The following is a 16,389-nucleotide window of genomic DNA, read 5'->3' as shown; positions in this document are numbered from 1 at the left end:
ATGGACAAAAATCAATTTAAAAACATCACAGAAAAGAATCAGCCAGACTACAATATCATTTTCCGTTATTTATTTTTTTTTTCTTGCACTGGGCAGGGCCAAATTTATATAAAATGTGACAACTAAAGTTGGCCACCAAAATGCTATTTTATAAAAAGGTTTCTCCCTTTTATTATTTACTTTTTATGGCTTTATTCTTTCTATCACAGAGTGACAGTTGTCTTACCTGGATGGTATGCTCAATATCACACAATAATATAAGATAACCACATAGTTGCCTAAAATGGTGTCATACAATGGCCAAATTATGTCTTCACATTACAGTACTGTATCTAATTAGTGGTACAATCCACATTTCAGAAACATTTATATAATTCCTTCATAATACTGCCAGTCATTCCTATAGTCAGATAAGCTACTCCGAGCCCTGGGAGATTCTTATCTTGGTACTGACAATGGGGCAGAATGTTTTCCACCACACTGTCATGTTCCTGAGAGTCTTGTTCCTCTTAGGAAATTGGGTTTCTGTCCAGTTGTCCAGTTTTCTTCCCATTAAAGCCTGTTTTTGGACACTTACAATTGGAAATAGCTTTTTCCATTGATACTAAAAATCCACAAGTGTGATAATCATCCAGTAGTAATACAACTAGAAAGCGTTCTTTTCCATTTAGTATCAGGAGAGCACCACACTATTGGCTCTTTTGTCTCTCATTGGCCTGAGTGATTGACAGTTCATACCGAACAGTGCTCTCTTCTATGATGCAGCTTTACCATTGCAGCATCAGAGGAGTGCAGGGCAACTGAAACTGGCCTGATTCAGTAATTCGATCAGCTTCAGAGCAGCGCTTACAAGCTCTATTGGAAAGAACTGGTAAACACTTTAGTTGTCAGCCACAATTGCAGCCTATCAGTGTTGGCTGATCTCCTAGGAAAGGAATTGCCTAGGAGATCAGCCAACACTGATAGGCTGCAATTGTGGCTGACAACTAAAGTAATGAGCACTAAGTAATAAAGTTTCAATTTCTTGAGAACTGATGATTTTTAATAAAAAGTAAATTGCAAAGTTTCCTGTTTTTACAAGCACTGAGAAATTTTACCCATGTAAAGCATACCTGTCAGCAGGATTTTGCTCAGTAAACTACAGACAATTTCTGGTTGGTGCTCTTACATTGATTAAAATGATACCTGGGGTGAAGAAATCCATCCTGTGGTTCTTGTGTAATCAGTTTTAGAAGTTTTCAGTTAATGAGATGCTCGTGCTTTGGGGCGGGACTGTGGGTGGGGCTTTATTGGTGCTCTGGACTTATTCTGATGCCAGGTTCGCTTTAAGAACCCTTCAAAATTGTTATCCTATGTTATTTCTCTTTTACCAGTCAAATTACATTAACATCAAAGCAATATTGCAGCATACAGAGGAGTAGTGTGTACTTACATATGACTAGTATCAAAATCACTATTGGAACTAATGCTATGATGACAGCATAGTGTGCTCGACTTGGGAGGTCTGAAATAAAACATTATAACTGTGATATTAAGGCTTCCATTATATTACCAAGTGTTAATTATAGCATAATATACAGTAGGAATATGGCTTTATTTTTTATAGACAACATTTTTTACCGAATCCTGGAAATGCAAGTATACTGTAAGTGAGGCTAGGTTCCCAATTTATGTATTAATAAGCACCAGGAGCTCCTTGTACATCTGATAGATCTCCATTCCTTGTGACAGAGGCCCAATGAATATTATATTGGTCTCTATAGCGATGGTATGTGTTGACATACATTTTAAAGCTGTATAGGAAACCTCAGTACGCTGTGATAGTCTTTACAGTGGATCATAGCAAAACATTTTTAAAAAAGCATATAATGTGGTATACTATTTTAACACTAGATCTATTACTAACATATGCCACTGCATGTGGGGGGGTGGCTATATGTCAGAGCGCGCTATCTGAGGTATATATCAAGGAACACTTCAGACATACATGACTGATGGCAAGCTTATAAGTGATGTGAACAGAGGCGGTGTCATCTCTGTTGGTGCCTGGCCTTCCTGTTTCTGCTTGCGCATTCAGGGCGATGATGCCAGTCCTGGTGTTTTCTGGGACTTGTAGCACTGTCCAGGCTGGGAGCTTGAAACTTAATTTCTGTTTGTGTTTGCTCTCTGCTGTGTAGCCTGGGCAGGGGTGTAAGCTAATTAAGCTCCAAAAATTATTCTATTCATTGCCAGTAATAGTTAATCTTCCTCTGGTTCAGAGTTCTCTGGCTGGCCTGTTTGTATTCCTGTTGTCTAACCTTCTCTCCTATTTTGATCATCTTCCACCTTACAATTCTGTTCCTGTTTGTGACCTCCCAGTGTTGATGTGGCTTCCTAACTACCATCTGCCAGCTCTCTCCACCAGACAGCAGCCTACACCATGGCCTCAACCTAGGGGTCAATATGTAAGTCCAGATTCCTCTACCAGGATTAAAGGATATAGGCCAGGGCAACCATTGGGTTTTGGTAGACAGAGTGGCTAGCGCTAAGCCTCTTTATGGAGGCCATATTAGCATCTGCCACTAACAGTGCCCACGTAACACTTTCCATACTATACCTGGCTATTGGCCTGCATGTAACTTTTCATAAAACCAGCACTCAGTGAAAAAGCCCAACAATTATAACCCACAAATTCATTGGATCTTCTCACTAACAGAAAGATTAGGCTTCATAGAGAAATGTTATACAGAGACTGATAGATGAGAGGGGTAGAGAAGAGAAGAAAGGGAAGCTGTCTGCATAGATGATCTTCTATGGCAAAAATGGAAGCTGGCACAATTAGGCGGGCTGCCCTGCGGGAATGAAGAGCCTTTGGATTCCAAAACGTTTTTTATTAATACCAATGCATTTCTGCACCGGACAGGCACCTTTCTCAAGGTATAAAAAACAAGTGCCTTTCCAAGATCAAGAAGCCTGCTCACACAAGAAGCCTACTCACACAAGAAGCCTGCTCACACAAGAAGCCTGCTCACACAAGAAGCCTGCTCACACAAGAAGCCTGCTCACACAAGAAGCCTACTCACACAAGAAGCCTACTCACACAAGAAGCCTGCTCACACAAGAAGCCTACTCACACAAGAAGCCTACTCACACAAGAAGCCTACTCACACAAGAAGCCTACTCACACAAGAAGCCTACTCACACAAGAAGCCTACTCACACAAGAAGCCTACTCACACAAGAAGTCTACTCACACAAGAAGCCTACTCACACAAGAAGCCTACTCACACAAGAAGCCTACTCACCCAAGAAGTCTACTCACACAAGAAGCCTACTCACACAAGAAGCCTACTCACACAAGAAGCCTACTCACACAACAAGCCTACTCACACAAGAAGTCTACTCACACAAGAAGCCTACTCACACAAGAAGCCTACTCACACAAGAAGTCTACTCACCCAAGAAGTCTACTCACACAAGAAGCCTACTCACACAAGAAGCCTACTCACACAAGAAGCCTACTCACACAAGAAGCCTACTCACACAACAAGCCTACTCAGAACAGTGATCAAAACCCTATGAAAGTTGATTAAAAGCAAGCATAGATTTTTGGACAAAGTGTAAGGAGATCAGTGCTTCTGAGAGTGCAGATAGCCCCCATCCCCTTTGGAGATGAGCTGAGAAAAAATAGAATTACAGGGAGAACCCATGGGGGATTTCTCTAGGGTTTGATCAGCAAGATTTATTTGTTTTAAAGAAAAGCTGTCAGGTCCGATAATGCTATTAACCTGCAGATATAGGGATAATCTGCAAGTTAACACTGTTAGAAAGGTGCCCGGCCTCAGTACTGAAAGTTTGGTAAAACTAACTTTATTTCTTCTGTTAGCCGCCAGCTTTCAGTCATGTAGGTGTGCCTGAAGCAATTACAGTCACTGCTCCCAGTTGAGAGCGGCGGTTGTAAGCACATCTCGGCACTGACTGACAGCTGGATGTACAGTGCATCAGTGCGGTGATTGTAGCTGCACCAGGCAAGCCTATACAACTGAAAGCCGGCAGGAGAGATAAAGTTTATTTTCTCCTGGGTGCGGCATTTGTAGTACTGCAGCCAGGAATCTTCCAAACGCAATTAACCTGTAGATTAACCACATATCTGCAGATTAACAGCATTATCGGACCTGTCAGGATCCCTTTAACATGGAATTTTACAGAGCAGTGGTCTCATTAAAGTCTGTGGTTTAGACTTCATGTTCTATAATATATAATCTTTAGTTGGATACAACTTACTGCACACTGCATCCTTAATGGATGAACATCTTTCAGCATAGCCATGTTCGCATCTAAAATACAAACAAAAAATACAATAATATAACAAGAATGCGTAAATATATATACTGCTTGTATTATGTTATATTACAATAACATAACTAGAATGTATGTATATACACTCACCGGCCACTTTATTAGGTACACCTGTCCAACTTCTTGTTAACACTTAATTTCTAATCAGCCAATCACATGGCGGCAACTCAGTGCATTTAGGCATGTAGACATGGTCAAGACAATCTCCTGCAGTTCAAACCGAGCATCAGTATGGGGAAGAAAGGTGATTTGAGTGCCTTTGAACGTGGCATGGTTGTTGGTGCCAGAAGGGCTGGTCTGAGTATTTCAGAAACTGCTGATCTACTGGGATTTTCACGCACAACCATCTCTAGGGTTTACAGAGAATGGTCCGAAAAAGAAAAAAAATCCAGTGAGCGGCAGTTCTGTGGGCGGAAATGCCTTGTTGATGCCAGAGGTCAGAGGAGAATGGGCAGACTGGTTCGAGCTGATAGAAAGGCAACAGTGACTCAAATCGCCACCCGTTACAACCAAGGTAGGCCTAAGAGCATCTCTGAATGCACAGTGCGTCGAACTTTGAGGCAGATGGGCTACAGCAGCAGAAGACCACACCGGGTACCACTCCTTTCAGCTAAGAACAGGAAACTGAGGCTACAATTTGTACAAGCTCATCGAAATTGGACAGTAGAAGATTGGAAAAACGTTGCTTGGTCTGATGAGTCTCGATTTCTGCTGCGACATTCGGATGGTAGGGTCAGAATTTGGCGTAAACAACATGAAAGCATGGATCCATCCTGCCTTGTATGGAGCATCTTTGGGATGTGCAGCCGACAAATCTGCGGCAACTGTGTGATGCCATCATGTCAATATGGACCAAAATCTCTGAGGAATGCTTCCAGCACCTTGTTGAATCTATGCCACAAAGAATTGAGGCAGTTCTGAAGGCAAAAGGGGGTCCAACCCGTTACTAGCATGGTGTACCTAATAAAGTGGCCGGTGAGTGTGTGTATATATATATATATATATATATATATATATATATATATATGAATTTTGGCCCACTCATCTTTGCAGAATTGCTGTAATTCAGCCATATTGGAGTATTTCCGAGCATGAACAGTCTTTTTAAGGTCATGTCACATCATCTCAGTCGGATTAAGGTCAGGAGTAATGATGAGCAAGTGTGCTTGTTACTTGAGTTTTCCGAGCATGCTCGGGTGTTCTCCGAGTATCTTGCGTGTGCTCGTAGATTATGTTTGAGTCCCCGCAGCTGCATGATTTGCTAGACAGCCTGAATACATGTGGGGATTCCCTAACAAACAGGCAATCTCCGCATGTTTAAAGGTTGTCTAACAGCCGCAAATCATGCAGCTGCGGGGACATATATAATCTAAAGAATAGAATATAATCTACGAGCACGTCCAAGATACTTGGAGAACACCCGAGCATGCTCGGAAAACTCAGGTAACAAGTACACTCGCTCAGTCCACAGAGTATTCTCCCAAAAGTCTTGGGGATCATCAAGATGTTTTCTGACAAAAGTAAGATGAGCCTTTATGTTCTTATTGCTCAACAGTGGTTTTTGCCTTGAAACTCTGCCTTAGTCTCTTTCTTATGGTGGAGTCATGAACACTGACCTTAAAGGTAACCTGTCACCCCCAAAATCGAAGATGAGCTAAGCCCACCAGCATCAGGGGCTTATCTACAGCATGGAATGCTGTAATGCTGGAATGCTGTAGATAAGCCCCTGATGCTGGTGAGCTTAGCTCATCTTCGACTTTGGGGGTGACAGGTTCCCTTTAACTGAGGCAAGTGAGGCCTGCAGTTCTTTGGATGTTGTTGTGGGGTCTTATGTGACCTCTTCAATGAATCAACGCTGAGCTCTTGGAGTAATTTTGGTCAGCCGGCCACTGTTGGGAAGGTTCACCACTGTTCCATGCTTTCACCATTTGTGGATAATGTCTCTCACTGCAGTTTGCTGGAGTTCCAAATCTTTGGAAAAGTCTTTATAACCTTTCCCAGACTGATTGATTTCAATTACTTTGTTTCTCATTTATTGCAGAATTTTTTTGAATCATGGCATGGTGTCTAACTTTTGAGGATCTTTTGGTCTACTTGACTTTATCAGGCAGGTCCTATTTAAAGGGAACCTGTCACCCCCGACAGGCATTTGTAACTAAAAGAGCCACCTTGTGCAGCACAAATGCTGCATTCTAACAAGGTGGCTCTTTTAGTTATGATGCCTGCACATGCTGAAATAAACATTTATAAAATGTGCCCCCTCATACCCTGAAATTGTCCCGGGGGCGGGACTTTCCTTCCTAATTAGATGCAGCACAGCCGTCACTCCGGGCCTGCGCGCACCGGGCGCCGCCTCCTCTTGCAGCATTATTCCCCGGCGCTGTACGTACAAAGAGCAGGGCAACTGCGCATACCTGAAAAAAAAACTTAATGCGTAGGCGCCGGGAATGATAATGCTGCAAGAGGAGGCGGCACCCGCTGTGCATAGGCTCGGAGTGTTACTTATGTTATCGCGAGAACTGCCGTGCACGTGACCAGGATTTATCTCCGGTCACTAGTCTGGATCTCGCAAACAGCTGTTTGCGAGAACCCTGTAGTGTAGGTGATTGCTGGAGAGTTATCTCTGGCGATCATCTACAGGCTCTGCTACATCTGGATGTCAGGCATCCAGCAATGCCATAAAGTGAGACCCTGAACTAAAGTAACCTCAGTGATGCACTGCAGGAGCCATTGTCTCCTGTCAGTGTGTCACTGGAGGTCCTATAGAGCAGTGACATCACCCGATGTCACTGTTCTATAGGGGAGATCGTCGTGGGACACTCGTTATTAATTGGACTACGGCGGACAGGTAGTATATGGTTTATTTTTAATTTTTTGCAGGTGATCGAGTATGGTAAGTATGATTAAATTAAGAATATTAAAATAGTTTTTCCTGGCTGTGTCTTTATTTTTTTTTTAACTCTTTTACTACACTAGGATTAATAATGGATAGGTGTCTTATTGACGCCTCTCCATTATTAACCCGGCTTGATGTCACCTTACAATAGCAAGGTGACATTAACCCCTTATTACCCCATATCCCACCGCTACACGGGAGTGGGAAGAGAGGGGCTAAGTGCCGTAATTGGCGCATCTTACAGATGCGCCATTTCTGGGGCGGCTGGGGGCTGGTATTTGTAGCCGGGGGGCCAATATCCATGGCCCCTATCTAGGCTATGAATATCAGCCTGCAGCTGTCTGCGTAGCCTTTCTGGTTATAAAATATAGGGGGACCCCACATCTTTTTTGGGGGCGGTCCCCCTATCTTTATAGCCAGTAAAGGCTACACAGACAGCTACGGGCTGATATTCATAGCCTAGAGAGGGGCCATGGGTATTACCCCCTTCCCAGGCTACAAATATTGGCCCCCGGCCGTCGGCTTTCCCCCTCTGGCGCAGAAAATTGCGCAGGAGCCCACGCCGCTTTTTTTTCCCATTTTTTTTTAAATGAAACGTTCATTCATAAACATCGGCCTTGCTATTACATATCTACTAGATGATGGCCCGATTTTAACGCATCGGGTATTCTATAATATGTGTTTATGTATGTAGGTATGTATGTACGTCGCGCTGTGAGTGGGGGCCAATATCGCTGATTGGTCGCAGCCGGCCGCATAGTATATAGCACAGCTACATAGTATATAGCACAGCCACGTAGTATATAGCACAGCGATGTAGTATATAGCACAGCCCACGTAGTATATAGCACAGCCAACAAAGTAGATAGCGCAGCCACGTAGTATATAGCAGCCATGTAGTATATAGCACAGCCATGTAGTATATAGCACAGCCCACATAGTATATAGCAGCCATGCAATAGATAGCACAGCCCACGTAGTATATAGCACATCCAAAGCAGTAGATAGCACAGCCACGTAGTATATAGCAGCCACATAGTAAATAACAAAGCCCACAAAAAGAATGAAAATAAAAAATAGTTATATACTCACCTTCCGTCGTCCACCGAAGCTGTCCCGCTCCTCGCGATGCGGCTGGCAGCTTCCGTTCCCAGAGACGCATTGCGAAATTACCCAGATGACTTAGCGGTCTTTGCCAGAGACCGCAAAGTCATCTGTGTAATTTCACAATTGATCTCTGGGAACGGAAGCTGCCTAGAGCATCGGGAGGAGCGTGAAAGCTGCGGAGGCGACGGAAGGTTAGAATAGCATGATTTTTTATTTTTTGTATTACTTTTACCATTATATATTTTTACTATTGATGCAGCATAGCCAGCATCAATAGTAAAAAAGTTGGCCCGGGATAGGGAGTAGGGAGGGGCCAATTCGTGGCCGGACTGCCGGCCGCGACCAATCAGCTACTCGGGATTTCTGTTACAGACAGGAAGACAGACAAACAGACAGAAGTACCCCTTAGATGATTATATAGATAGATGGATAATCTATCTATAGATATATTTATAGATAGATAGATATACTAAACATTGGGCTTGGTATTATCCATAGCTCCCAAATGTCCCTCATTCTGCGGGACTGTCTCAGTTTTGAGCCTTTGCCCCGCACTCCCGCACAGGACACTCTGCTTCCCGCAGACAGCAGGAGAAGGAGCCGTCACGCCCCCTTGTGTTAAGCGATGCCCCATACCCTTCCGCATGCGATGTATCAGCCGGTCATCCCTGCACCCGCAGAGCCTTACACCACATATTGGCTGCTCTGTGCACACAGGACCTGTGATGAGGTCACAGGAGGGGAGGAGTCAGGGGGTCACATGATCGGGACCTCCGTGGATTGTAGGATTTGGCTGTGCTGGTTGCCAACTTGCCATGGTGCTGCAGGAGGTAAGTAAGCTGCCTTGTGTGGGGTCAGTAGGTGTACAGTGTGGATGTAGCAGAGCCATGTCTGTGTATGAGGTGTATGGAGCGGAACCGTGTGTGTATGAGGTGTATGGAGCGGAACCGTGTGTGTATGAGGTGTATGGAGCAGAGCCATGTGTGTATGAGGTGTATGGAGCAGAGCCGTGTGTGTATGAGGTGTATGGAGCGGAGCTAAATGTGTACGAGGTGTTTGGAGCAGAGCTAAATGTGTACGAGGTGTATGAAGCAGAGCTGAATGTGTATGAAGTGTATGGAGCGGAGCCGTGTGTGTATGAGGTGTATGGAGTGGAGCCGTGTGTACGGATCGGAGCCGTGTGTGCAAAGCCACGTGTGTAGGAGTAGCTATGTGTGGCCATTATACGGTACAAAGTATCATGTGCGGCCAATATACAGTATGGAGCATCATGTGCGGTCATTATACAGTATGGAGCATCATGTGGGGCTATTATACAGTATGGGGTATCATGTGTGGCCATTATACAGTATGGAGCATCATGTGCAGTCAATATACATTATGGAGCATCATGGGCTATTATACAGTATGGAGCATCATGTGCGGTCATTATACAGTATGGAGCATCATGTGTGGCCATTATACAGTATTGAGCATCATGTGCGGTCATTATACAGTATGGAGCATCATGTACGGTCATTATACAGTATGGAGCATCATCTGCGGTCATTATACAGTACTAGATTGTGGCCCGATTCTAACGCATCGGGTTTTCTAGAATATGCATGTCCCCGTAGTATATGGACAATGATGATTCCATAATTCGCGGCAGACTGTGCCCGTCGCTGATTGGTCGAGGCAACCTTTATGACATCATCGTCGCCATGGCAACCATTATGACATCTACGTCGATACTGTGCCCGTCGCTGATTGGTCGAGGCAAATTCGCGGCAGACTGTGCCCGTCGCTGATTGGTTGAGGCAACCTTTATGACATCATCGTCGCCATGCTGTGCCCATCGCTGATTGGTCGAGGCCTGGCGGCCTCGACCAATCAGAGATGCTGGATTTCCAGGACAGACAGACAGACAGAAAAACCCTTAGACAATTATATATATAGATGGAGCATCATGTGCAGTCATTACACAGTGTGGAGCATCATGTGTGGCCATTATACAGTATGGAGCATTATGTGTGTTTATTATACAGTATGGAGCACTATGTGGCCATTTTTTTTTGTGTTTATAATTATTCTTTATGAAACAGTGTGATCAGCAGTGCTAAATGGGTGTGGTTGGGACGTGGATATGGGTGTGACTAGTTATGAATGGGTGTGGTCAGAGGCGTGGCCTAAAATTTGCAGCGCACCGCAAACTTTGTCCCGCTTTCCCATCTTCAAAAGTTGGGAGGTATGGTATTATCTATCTATTGTATCTATCTATTATCTATCTATCGTATCTATCTATTATCTATCTATCATCTATCTATTATCTATCGATATATATGTCTAGCTATCTATAGATATATCTATCGATAGATATATTTATAGATAGATAATAGATACGATAGATACGATAGATCTATCTATTATCTATCTATCCCATATCTATCATCTATCAATCTATCTATTATCTATCTATCGATCTATCTGTTATCTATCATCTATCTGTCTGTGTGTCTAAAAATTATCCTTCAATGGAGTATGTAAATGAAGAGGTTGAACAAGAAATGACATCACCTTTTTGGGGGGGTATATCTTTATTGAGCTTACAAAAATACACACAAATCCGCATGAAAAACGCAGGTGACCTGCCAGTGACCTCAGGTGCAGATTTGGTGCAGATTTTACCTGCATCAAATCCTGATCAAATCCTGATGCAATCCTGAACGTGGACACATACCCTAAGGCTACTTTCACACTGGCGTTTTTTGTCCTCCGTCGCAATGCGTCATTTTGGACAAAAAACGCATCCTGCAAAAGTGTTTGCAGGATGCGTTTTTTGTCCATAGACTAACATTAACGACGCATTGCGACGAATTGACACACGTCGCGACGGTTGCGCCGTGTTGTGGCGGACCGTCGGCTGCAAAAAACTCTGCCCCCACCTCCCCGCACTTCCCCGCACCTCACAATGGGGCAGCGGATGCGCTGGAAAAATGCTTCCGCTGCCCCCGTTGTGCGGCGTATACAACGCTAGCGTCGGTAACCGAGCCCGACGCTAGTGTGAAAGTAGCCTAATACAGCCAGCATTCACCTTCCATTGAGTATGAAGTGGGTTCAGGTCCTGAGATCTGAAATACACGTGCCTTATATCTGATGGGGCAGAGAGGATGCAGATCACTTGGAAAGTTTGCTGGCCAGTCATTTTATGTAAAAATGTATTTGCAATGTTGCAGAATTATAGCGAAGAACTAAATGTCGTATATTTCAGAAAAGATTCCAATTTTCTGCCAAACTTGCACAATCTTACGTCACGTGATATGGTTTAATAAGACATCTATATATATACTAGATGGTGGCCCGATTCTAACGCATCGGGTATTCTAGAATATGTATGTCCACGTAGTATATTGCCCAGCCCACGTAGTATATTGCCCAGTTCCATTGTATATTGCCCAGTGACGTAGTATACAGCACAGAGCCACGTAGTATATTGCCCAGCCACGTATGACACAGGTTACCAAAATAAAAAATAAACATACTCACCTTCTGCTGGCGCGTTGTAGCTGTGTCGCCTGTGTCGGGTGCAGCCGGCCGCTTCCGGTTCCAGGCTCTGATGACGTCGCGGTCACGTGACCGTGTCGCGGTCACATGATCGTGACGTCATGGCAGGTCCTTTTGCCAAACCATCCGTGCACCGGAACGTGCCGGTTGCATCGCGAGGAGTGGGAAAGGCGGCGTAGGTGAGTATATAATCTTTTTTTTTTATTATTATTTTTAACATTAGATGTTTTTACTATTGGCGCTGCATAGGCTGCGTCAATAGTAAAAAACTTGGTCACACAGGGTTAATAGCGGCGGTAACTGAGTGCGTTACCCGTGGCATAACGCGGTCCGTTACCGCCGGCATTAACCCTGTGTGAGCGGTGAGCGGAGGGGTGTATGCGGGCGCCGGGCAGTGAGTGCGGGGAGTAAGGAGCGGCCATTTTCTTCCGGACTGTGCGCGTTGCTGATTGGTCGCGGCAGCCATGACAGGCAGCTGCCGAGACCAATCAGCGAACGAATAACCGTTACAGACAGACAGAAGGACAGACAGACGGAAGTGACCCTAAGGGTATGTGTCCACGTTCAGGATTGCATCAGGATTTGGTCAGGATTTTCCATCAGTATTTGTAAGCCAAAACCAGGAGTGGAACAATTAGAGGAAAAGTATAATAGAAACACATGCTCCATTTCTGCATTTATCACCCACTCCTGGTTTTGGCTTACAAATACTGATGAAAAATCCTGACCAAATCCTGATGCAATCCTGAATGTGGACACATACCCTTAGAAAATTATATAGTAGATAAAGTTGAGTGTATGTATGTATGTGTGTGTCTGCCATTTCTAGCTCTCTGCTGACATCAAGTGGACTATTTGCGTAACCACATCTTTATTTTCAAGTATAACTGATTATATCTTCACAAACTGTGAGAACACTTTAATGCTCTTCACCTAGAGGCGTGATGGGAAAATAAGAGGAGTGGAAGGAAAATGAGAGATGTGAGGGGGAAAATGAGAGGCGTCATGGGAAAATGAGAGAATTGAGGTGCTGCTGCAGTATGAGGTTGTGTATAGAGAAGAGTGTGGCGCTGCAGGTGGAGGCTGTGTATAAGGCCACATTCACACGTTCAGTATTTGCTCAGTATTTCACAATACACGGGGGAGTCTCACAATACAGAAGGGGTCTCACACTGCAAGGGAAGGGTGCTCACAATACAGTGTAGGAGCCAGGCGCAGGTAATCACTGCACAGTGGGCCATGGAGGGTGCGGCGGGAGCTCCAAGGGAGGAAGCAGCAGCAGCCGTGACAGAAGGGGAGTGCAGACCACTCCTCCACGTCCTTCCACACTCACCGAGGCACTCCCCCGTGTCCGCTCATGACTCCGCTGCCCTCAGCCTGTCACAGCTCTGTCATGGCCGGTACGCAAGTGGCCCTCACACTGCACAGGGGGGCTCACAATACAGAAGAGGTTTCACACTGCAAGGGAAAGGTGTTCACAATACACAAGGGGCCTCACACTGCATAGAGGAGGGGGTCTCACAATATACGGTGGGTGTCTCACTGCAAAGGAAGGGGTGCTCGCAATACACAAGGGGTTTCACACTGCAATGGGACGGGGGCTCACAACTAGCCACAATTACTATGCCCGGGCACCACCCGGCTTTTCAGCTAGTTAATAATACAAATAAAGTAGTCAGTACAATGTTTCACACTCACTTGGTGCAATGTTGACATTGAGTGCAGCCATTAGGTTCATCAGTTATATTTTCAGTACAGAAGAAATCTTCTTTACATTTACATACAAAGTCTCGAGTCACAGTACAGGCGCTAAGTTCTTCCAGGACTGAAAATGATAAATAGAATTAGTTGGATCCAACTTGTGATCAACCATAAAAAAAGTTTGGATACATTGTAGATTTTCAATGGAATGGGAATATGTCCTTTACAACATCAGTCTCACTTTAAAATGTACACGTTAATATGTTAACATATGACTGCAGCGCTGTTTTCTGTTAGAACCACAGAATAAGGCCACGTTCACACATTCAGTATTTGGTCAGTATTTTACATCCGTATTTGTAATCCAAAACCAGGAGTGGGTGATAAATACAGAAGTGGTGACGTGTTTCTATTATACTTTTCCTCTAATTGTTCCACTCCTGGTTTTGGCTTACAGATACTGAGGTAAAAAACTGACCAAATACTGAATGTGGGAACATGGCCTTAATGGGTTATCTTGTATATCTTTTCTTATGAGGCTAAGAACTTACAGGTAGCTAGTAGTTAACTACCTGGCGCCGATCTATGCCGGCTCAGAGTTGTCACAGACTGCCCCTGCTGGCGATGCTGAAACTTCCATTGACATCACTTCGACAGAGCAGCTTCTTCTTTTCTGCTCTGCTCTGATGGGGCAACTGCCTAACTGAGGGAGCCGGCTGTCAGTGATCATGACGTCAGCAGTGATGCCCTGTCAGAGCATAGTGCAATAGGAAGAGCTGCTCTGTTGCCGTGAGATCAACTATGCAGTATGCAGCCACTCTGTGTCTGTCAGGATTCTCCGGTGCCGGTGGTGTGGCTGAGCAGTCATGTAACTGCAAATGTGCAATCTGCACACGTATGGCCACATTCCAGCTGGACATGTCCAGCCTTGATCAATTCACTTGTATTGATCGAGACTGAACATATTTAGACGACACATTACAGCATGTACCAAATTTTGATAACTCCTATAAATTTAAAGTCTGGGATATGGATTTATTTTGAGGATCTGCGGTTTGTATGTATTTATGTTTTATTAGAGACTGATGACTACATATGCAAGAAGCTAAAAATGTCTGCGCAGCAAACTCTGCAGTAGTCAGGAGAAGATGTCATGGTGGTCTGGGCCCGATGGATAAGAAAGGAGAAGAAAATCACTCCAATCAGTGGACACATCACCAGTGGGTCACTAGATGTAGCTATCACACATTTGGCCTGCGACCAGGGGGCGCAACTATAATAGGAGAAGGAGTTGCAATCGGGATCCAGAAGGTAATTTTGGCCAATATTAGAAGATGATTAATATTAAAGATCTACAATAGTTGGGGGCCCAGTTTAAGATTTTACATTGGGGCACATGACCTTCAAGTTACACCATTGCCTTCGACTGCATCTAACCAGAGCGGTTATCTTCTATATAGGCAGTGTCAGTGAGTCACCCGCAGGGCAGTGGGGTACTCGGTACCAGGTCCGGTCGCAAGGGGGAATGTCACGGTGGCTGCGACCCAGTCTGTGGTGCTGTGCCTCAACCTTAAAGGGGAAAATGTTCAAAGTTTGCTGTGACGACACCTGTGGGGTTCGGTCAGTATTGGGGACCGACGCTGCATTGCGGCAGCACAGATGTTACACTTCCCACAGGTGAAGCGGGGTCCCCAGGGGTCCTATGATGTAGGGCGTGGATGGTATAGCCGGTGAATAAATGATAAGAGACAAGTTGTAAGTCTTTACCTGGTTTACTTCAGAGGACAGGCCACAGTCCAGGGCACCGGCAACAGTTGAATTAGGAGTCCAGGCAGTCCAGAGACAAGCGGAATCCCCTTGGCAGGTCAGGTAGAAGCCTTCCACTCTGCGCTTGCTGTAACTGAGGTCCCTGCTGCCACTAAGTGTTCCCAGCCAAGTCCTAATTCGCTCCCCTGTCCTGGGACAGGTACCTATATGGTAGGCAGCTTGAGACGTGCTTACTGGATTCTTTCCACGGAGACTCCAGGCTCCAAGGTGCTGCTGTACCACAGGTGAATATGGGCAAAGTCCATGTAATTCTCTGCCCTCTGGTTCTGCTCTGTATCTTATAGTTCCACAAAAGCCTCGGGCTCCTGGTACCCGGATTCTGCTCACCGACTCCCTGGAGGTCTTTCTAGTAGCCTCCTGGAGTCCTGTATCTCCACTGTGCTTCGTCCCTGTCTGTCCTCGCACACAGACTTTCTGTACAGACTAAACTGACTCCTCCTCCAAACCAGGATCTTTATCCAGGGAAGCTGCCCTAAAACAGGGTTTTGAGCTCCCCCTCCTGGCCTGGATTTGGAAGGTGTTGTTTGTGTGATAACCTGTCAAAGGGAATCTCACTTGTCTCCAGGCATAGCACTACCCTCCCCGAGAGGAAGGCAGCACTACTGTGGTACCTGAACTCCTGGGGTGCCACATCAGGATAATAGCATTGCCCATTACTCCAGCACCTTCACAGTTTGTATTCTGGAGCCACCACTGACCCTTTTCCTGATCTAAAGAGATCAGGAAAAAAGACAAGTAGAAAAGGGTTCAAGTTATATAGTCAAGATGTCATATTTCGTCTGAGCCTTGTTACAGCTATCTTTGTACAACAAAATATAATTTATTATATTACATAGTTTAACCTACCGGAGTCACATGGGGTGCATTTACGGCAGCTATGCTCGCCATTCTTAGTATTCATGTAAGTGCTTCCTTCAATGCAATTATTGCATGTTGGATCACCATGTTCCTGTTCGCAGTCAGACTTGGCGTAGGTTC

General features: G+C 44.9%; 1 protein-coding gene across 2 annotated transcripts in view; it reads right to left on the bottom strand.

Annotated features, from left to right (window-relative positions):
* The window catches only part of FAS (Fas cell surface death receptor), a 61,315-nt gene that overhangs the window by 21,368 nt on the left and 23,558 nt on the right, over positions 1-16,389 (bottom strand). For both annotated transcript variants that reach the window (XM_077258926.1, XM_077258927.1), the window contains exons 3-6: positions 16,258-16,389; positions 13,582-13,708; positions 4,263-4,315; positions 1,433-1,504 (exon numbers count right to left, since the gene is read on the bottom strand). In XM_077258926.1, coding sequence (XP_077115041.1) covers positions 1,433-1,504; positions 4,263-4,315; positions 13,582-13,708; positions 16,258-16,389 — 384 coding nt within the window. The remainder of the gene's footprint in view (positions 1-1,432; positions 1,505-4,262; positions 4,316-13,581; positions 13,709-16,257) is intronic.

The sequence above is a fragment of the Ranitomeya variabilis genome, chromosome 4 (assembly GCF_051348905.1).
Source record: "Ranitomeya variabilis isolate aRanVar5 chromosome 4, aRanVar5.hap1, whole genome shotgun sequence".
Lineage (NCBI taxonomy): Eukaryota > Metazoa > Chordata > Amphibia > Anura > Dendrobatidae > Ranitomeya > Ranitomeya variabilis.
The sequence above is the reverse complement of the archived record's forward strand: the minus strand, read 5'-3'. Positions and strand labels throughout refer to the sequence as shown.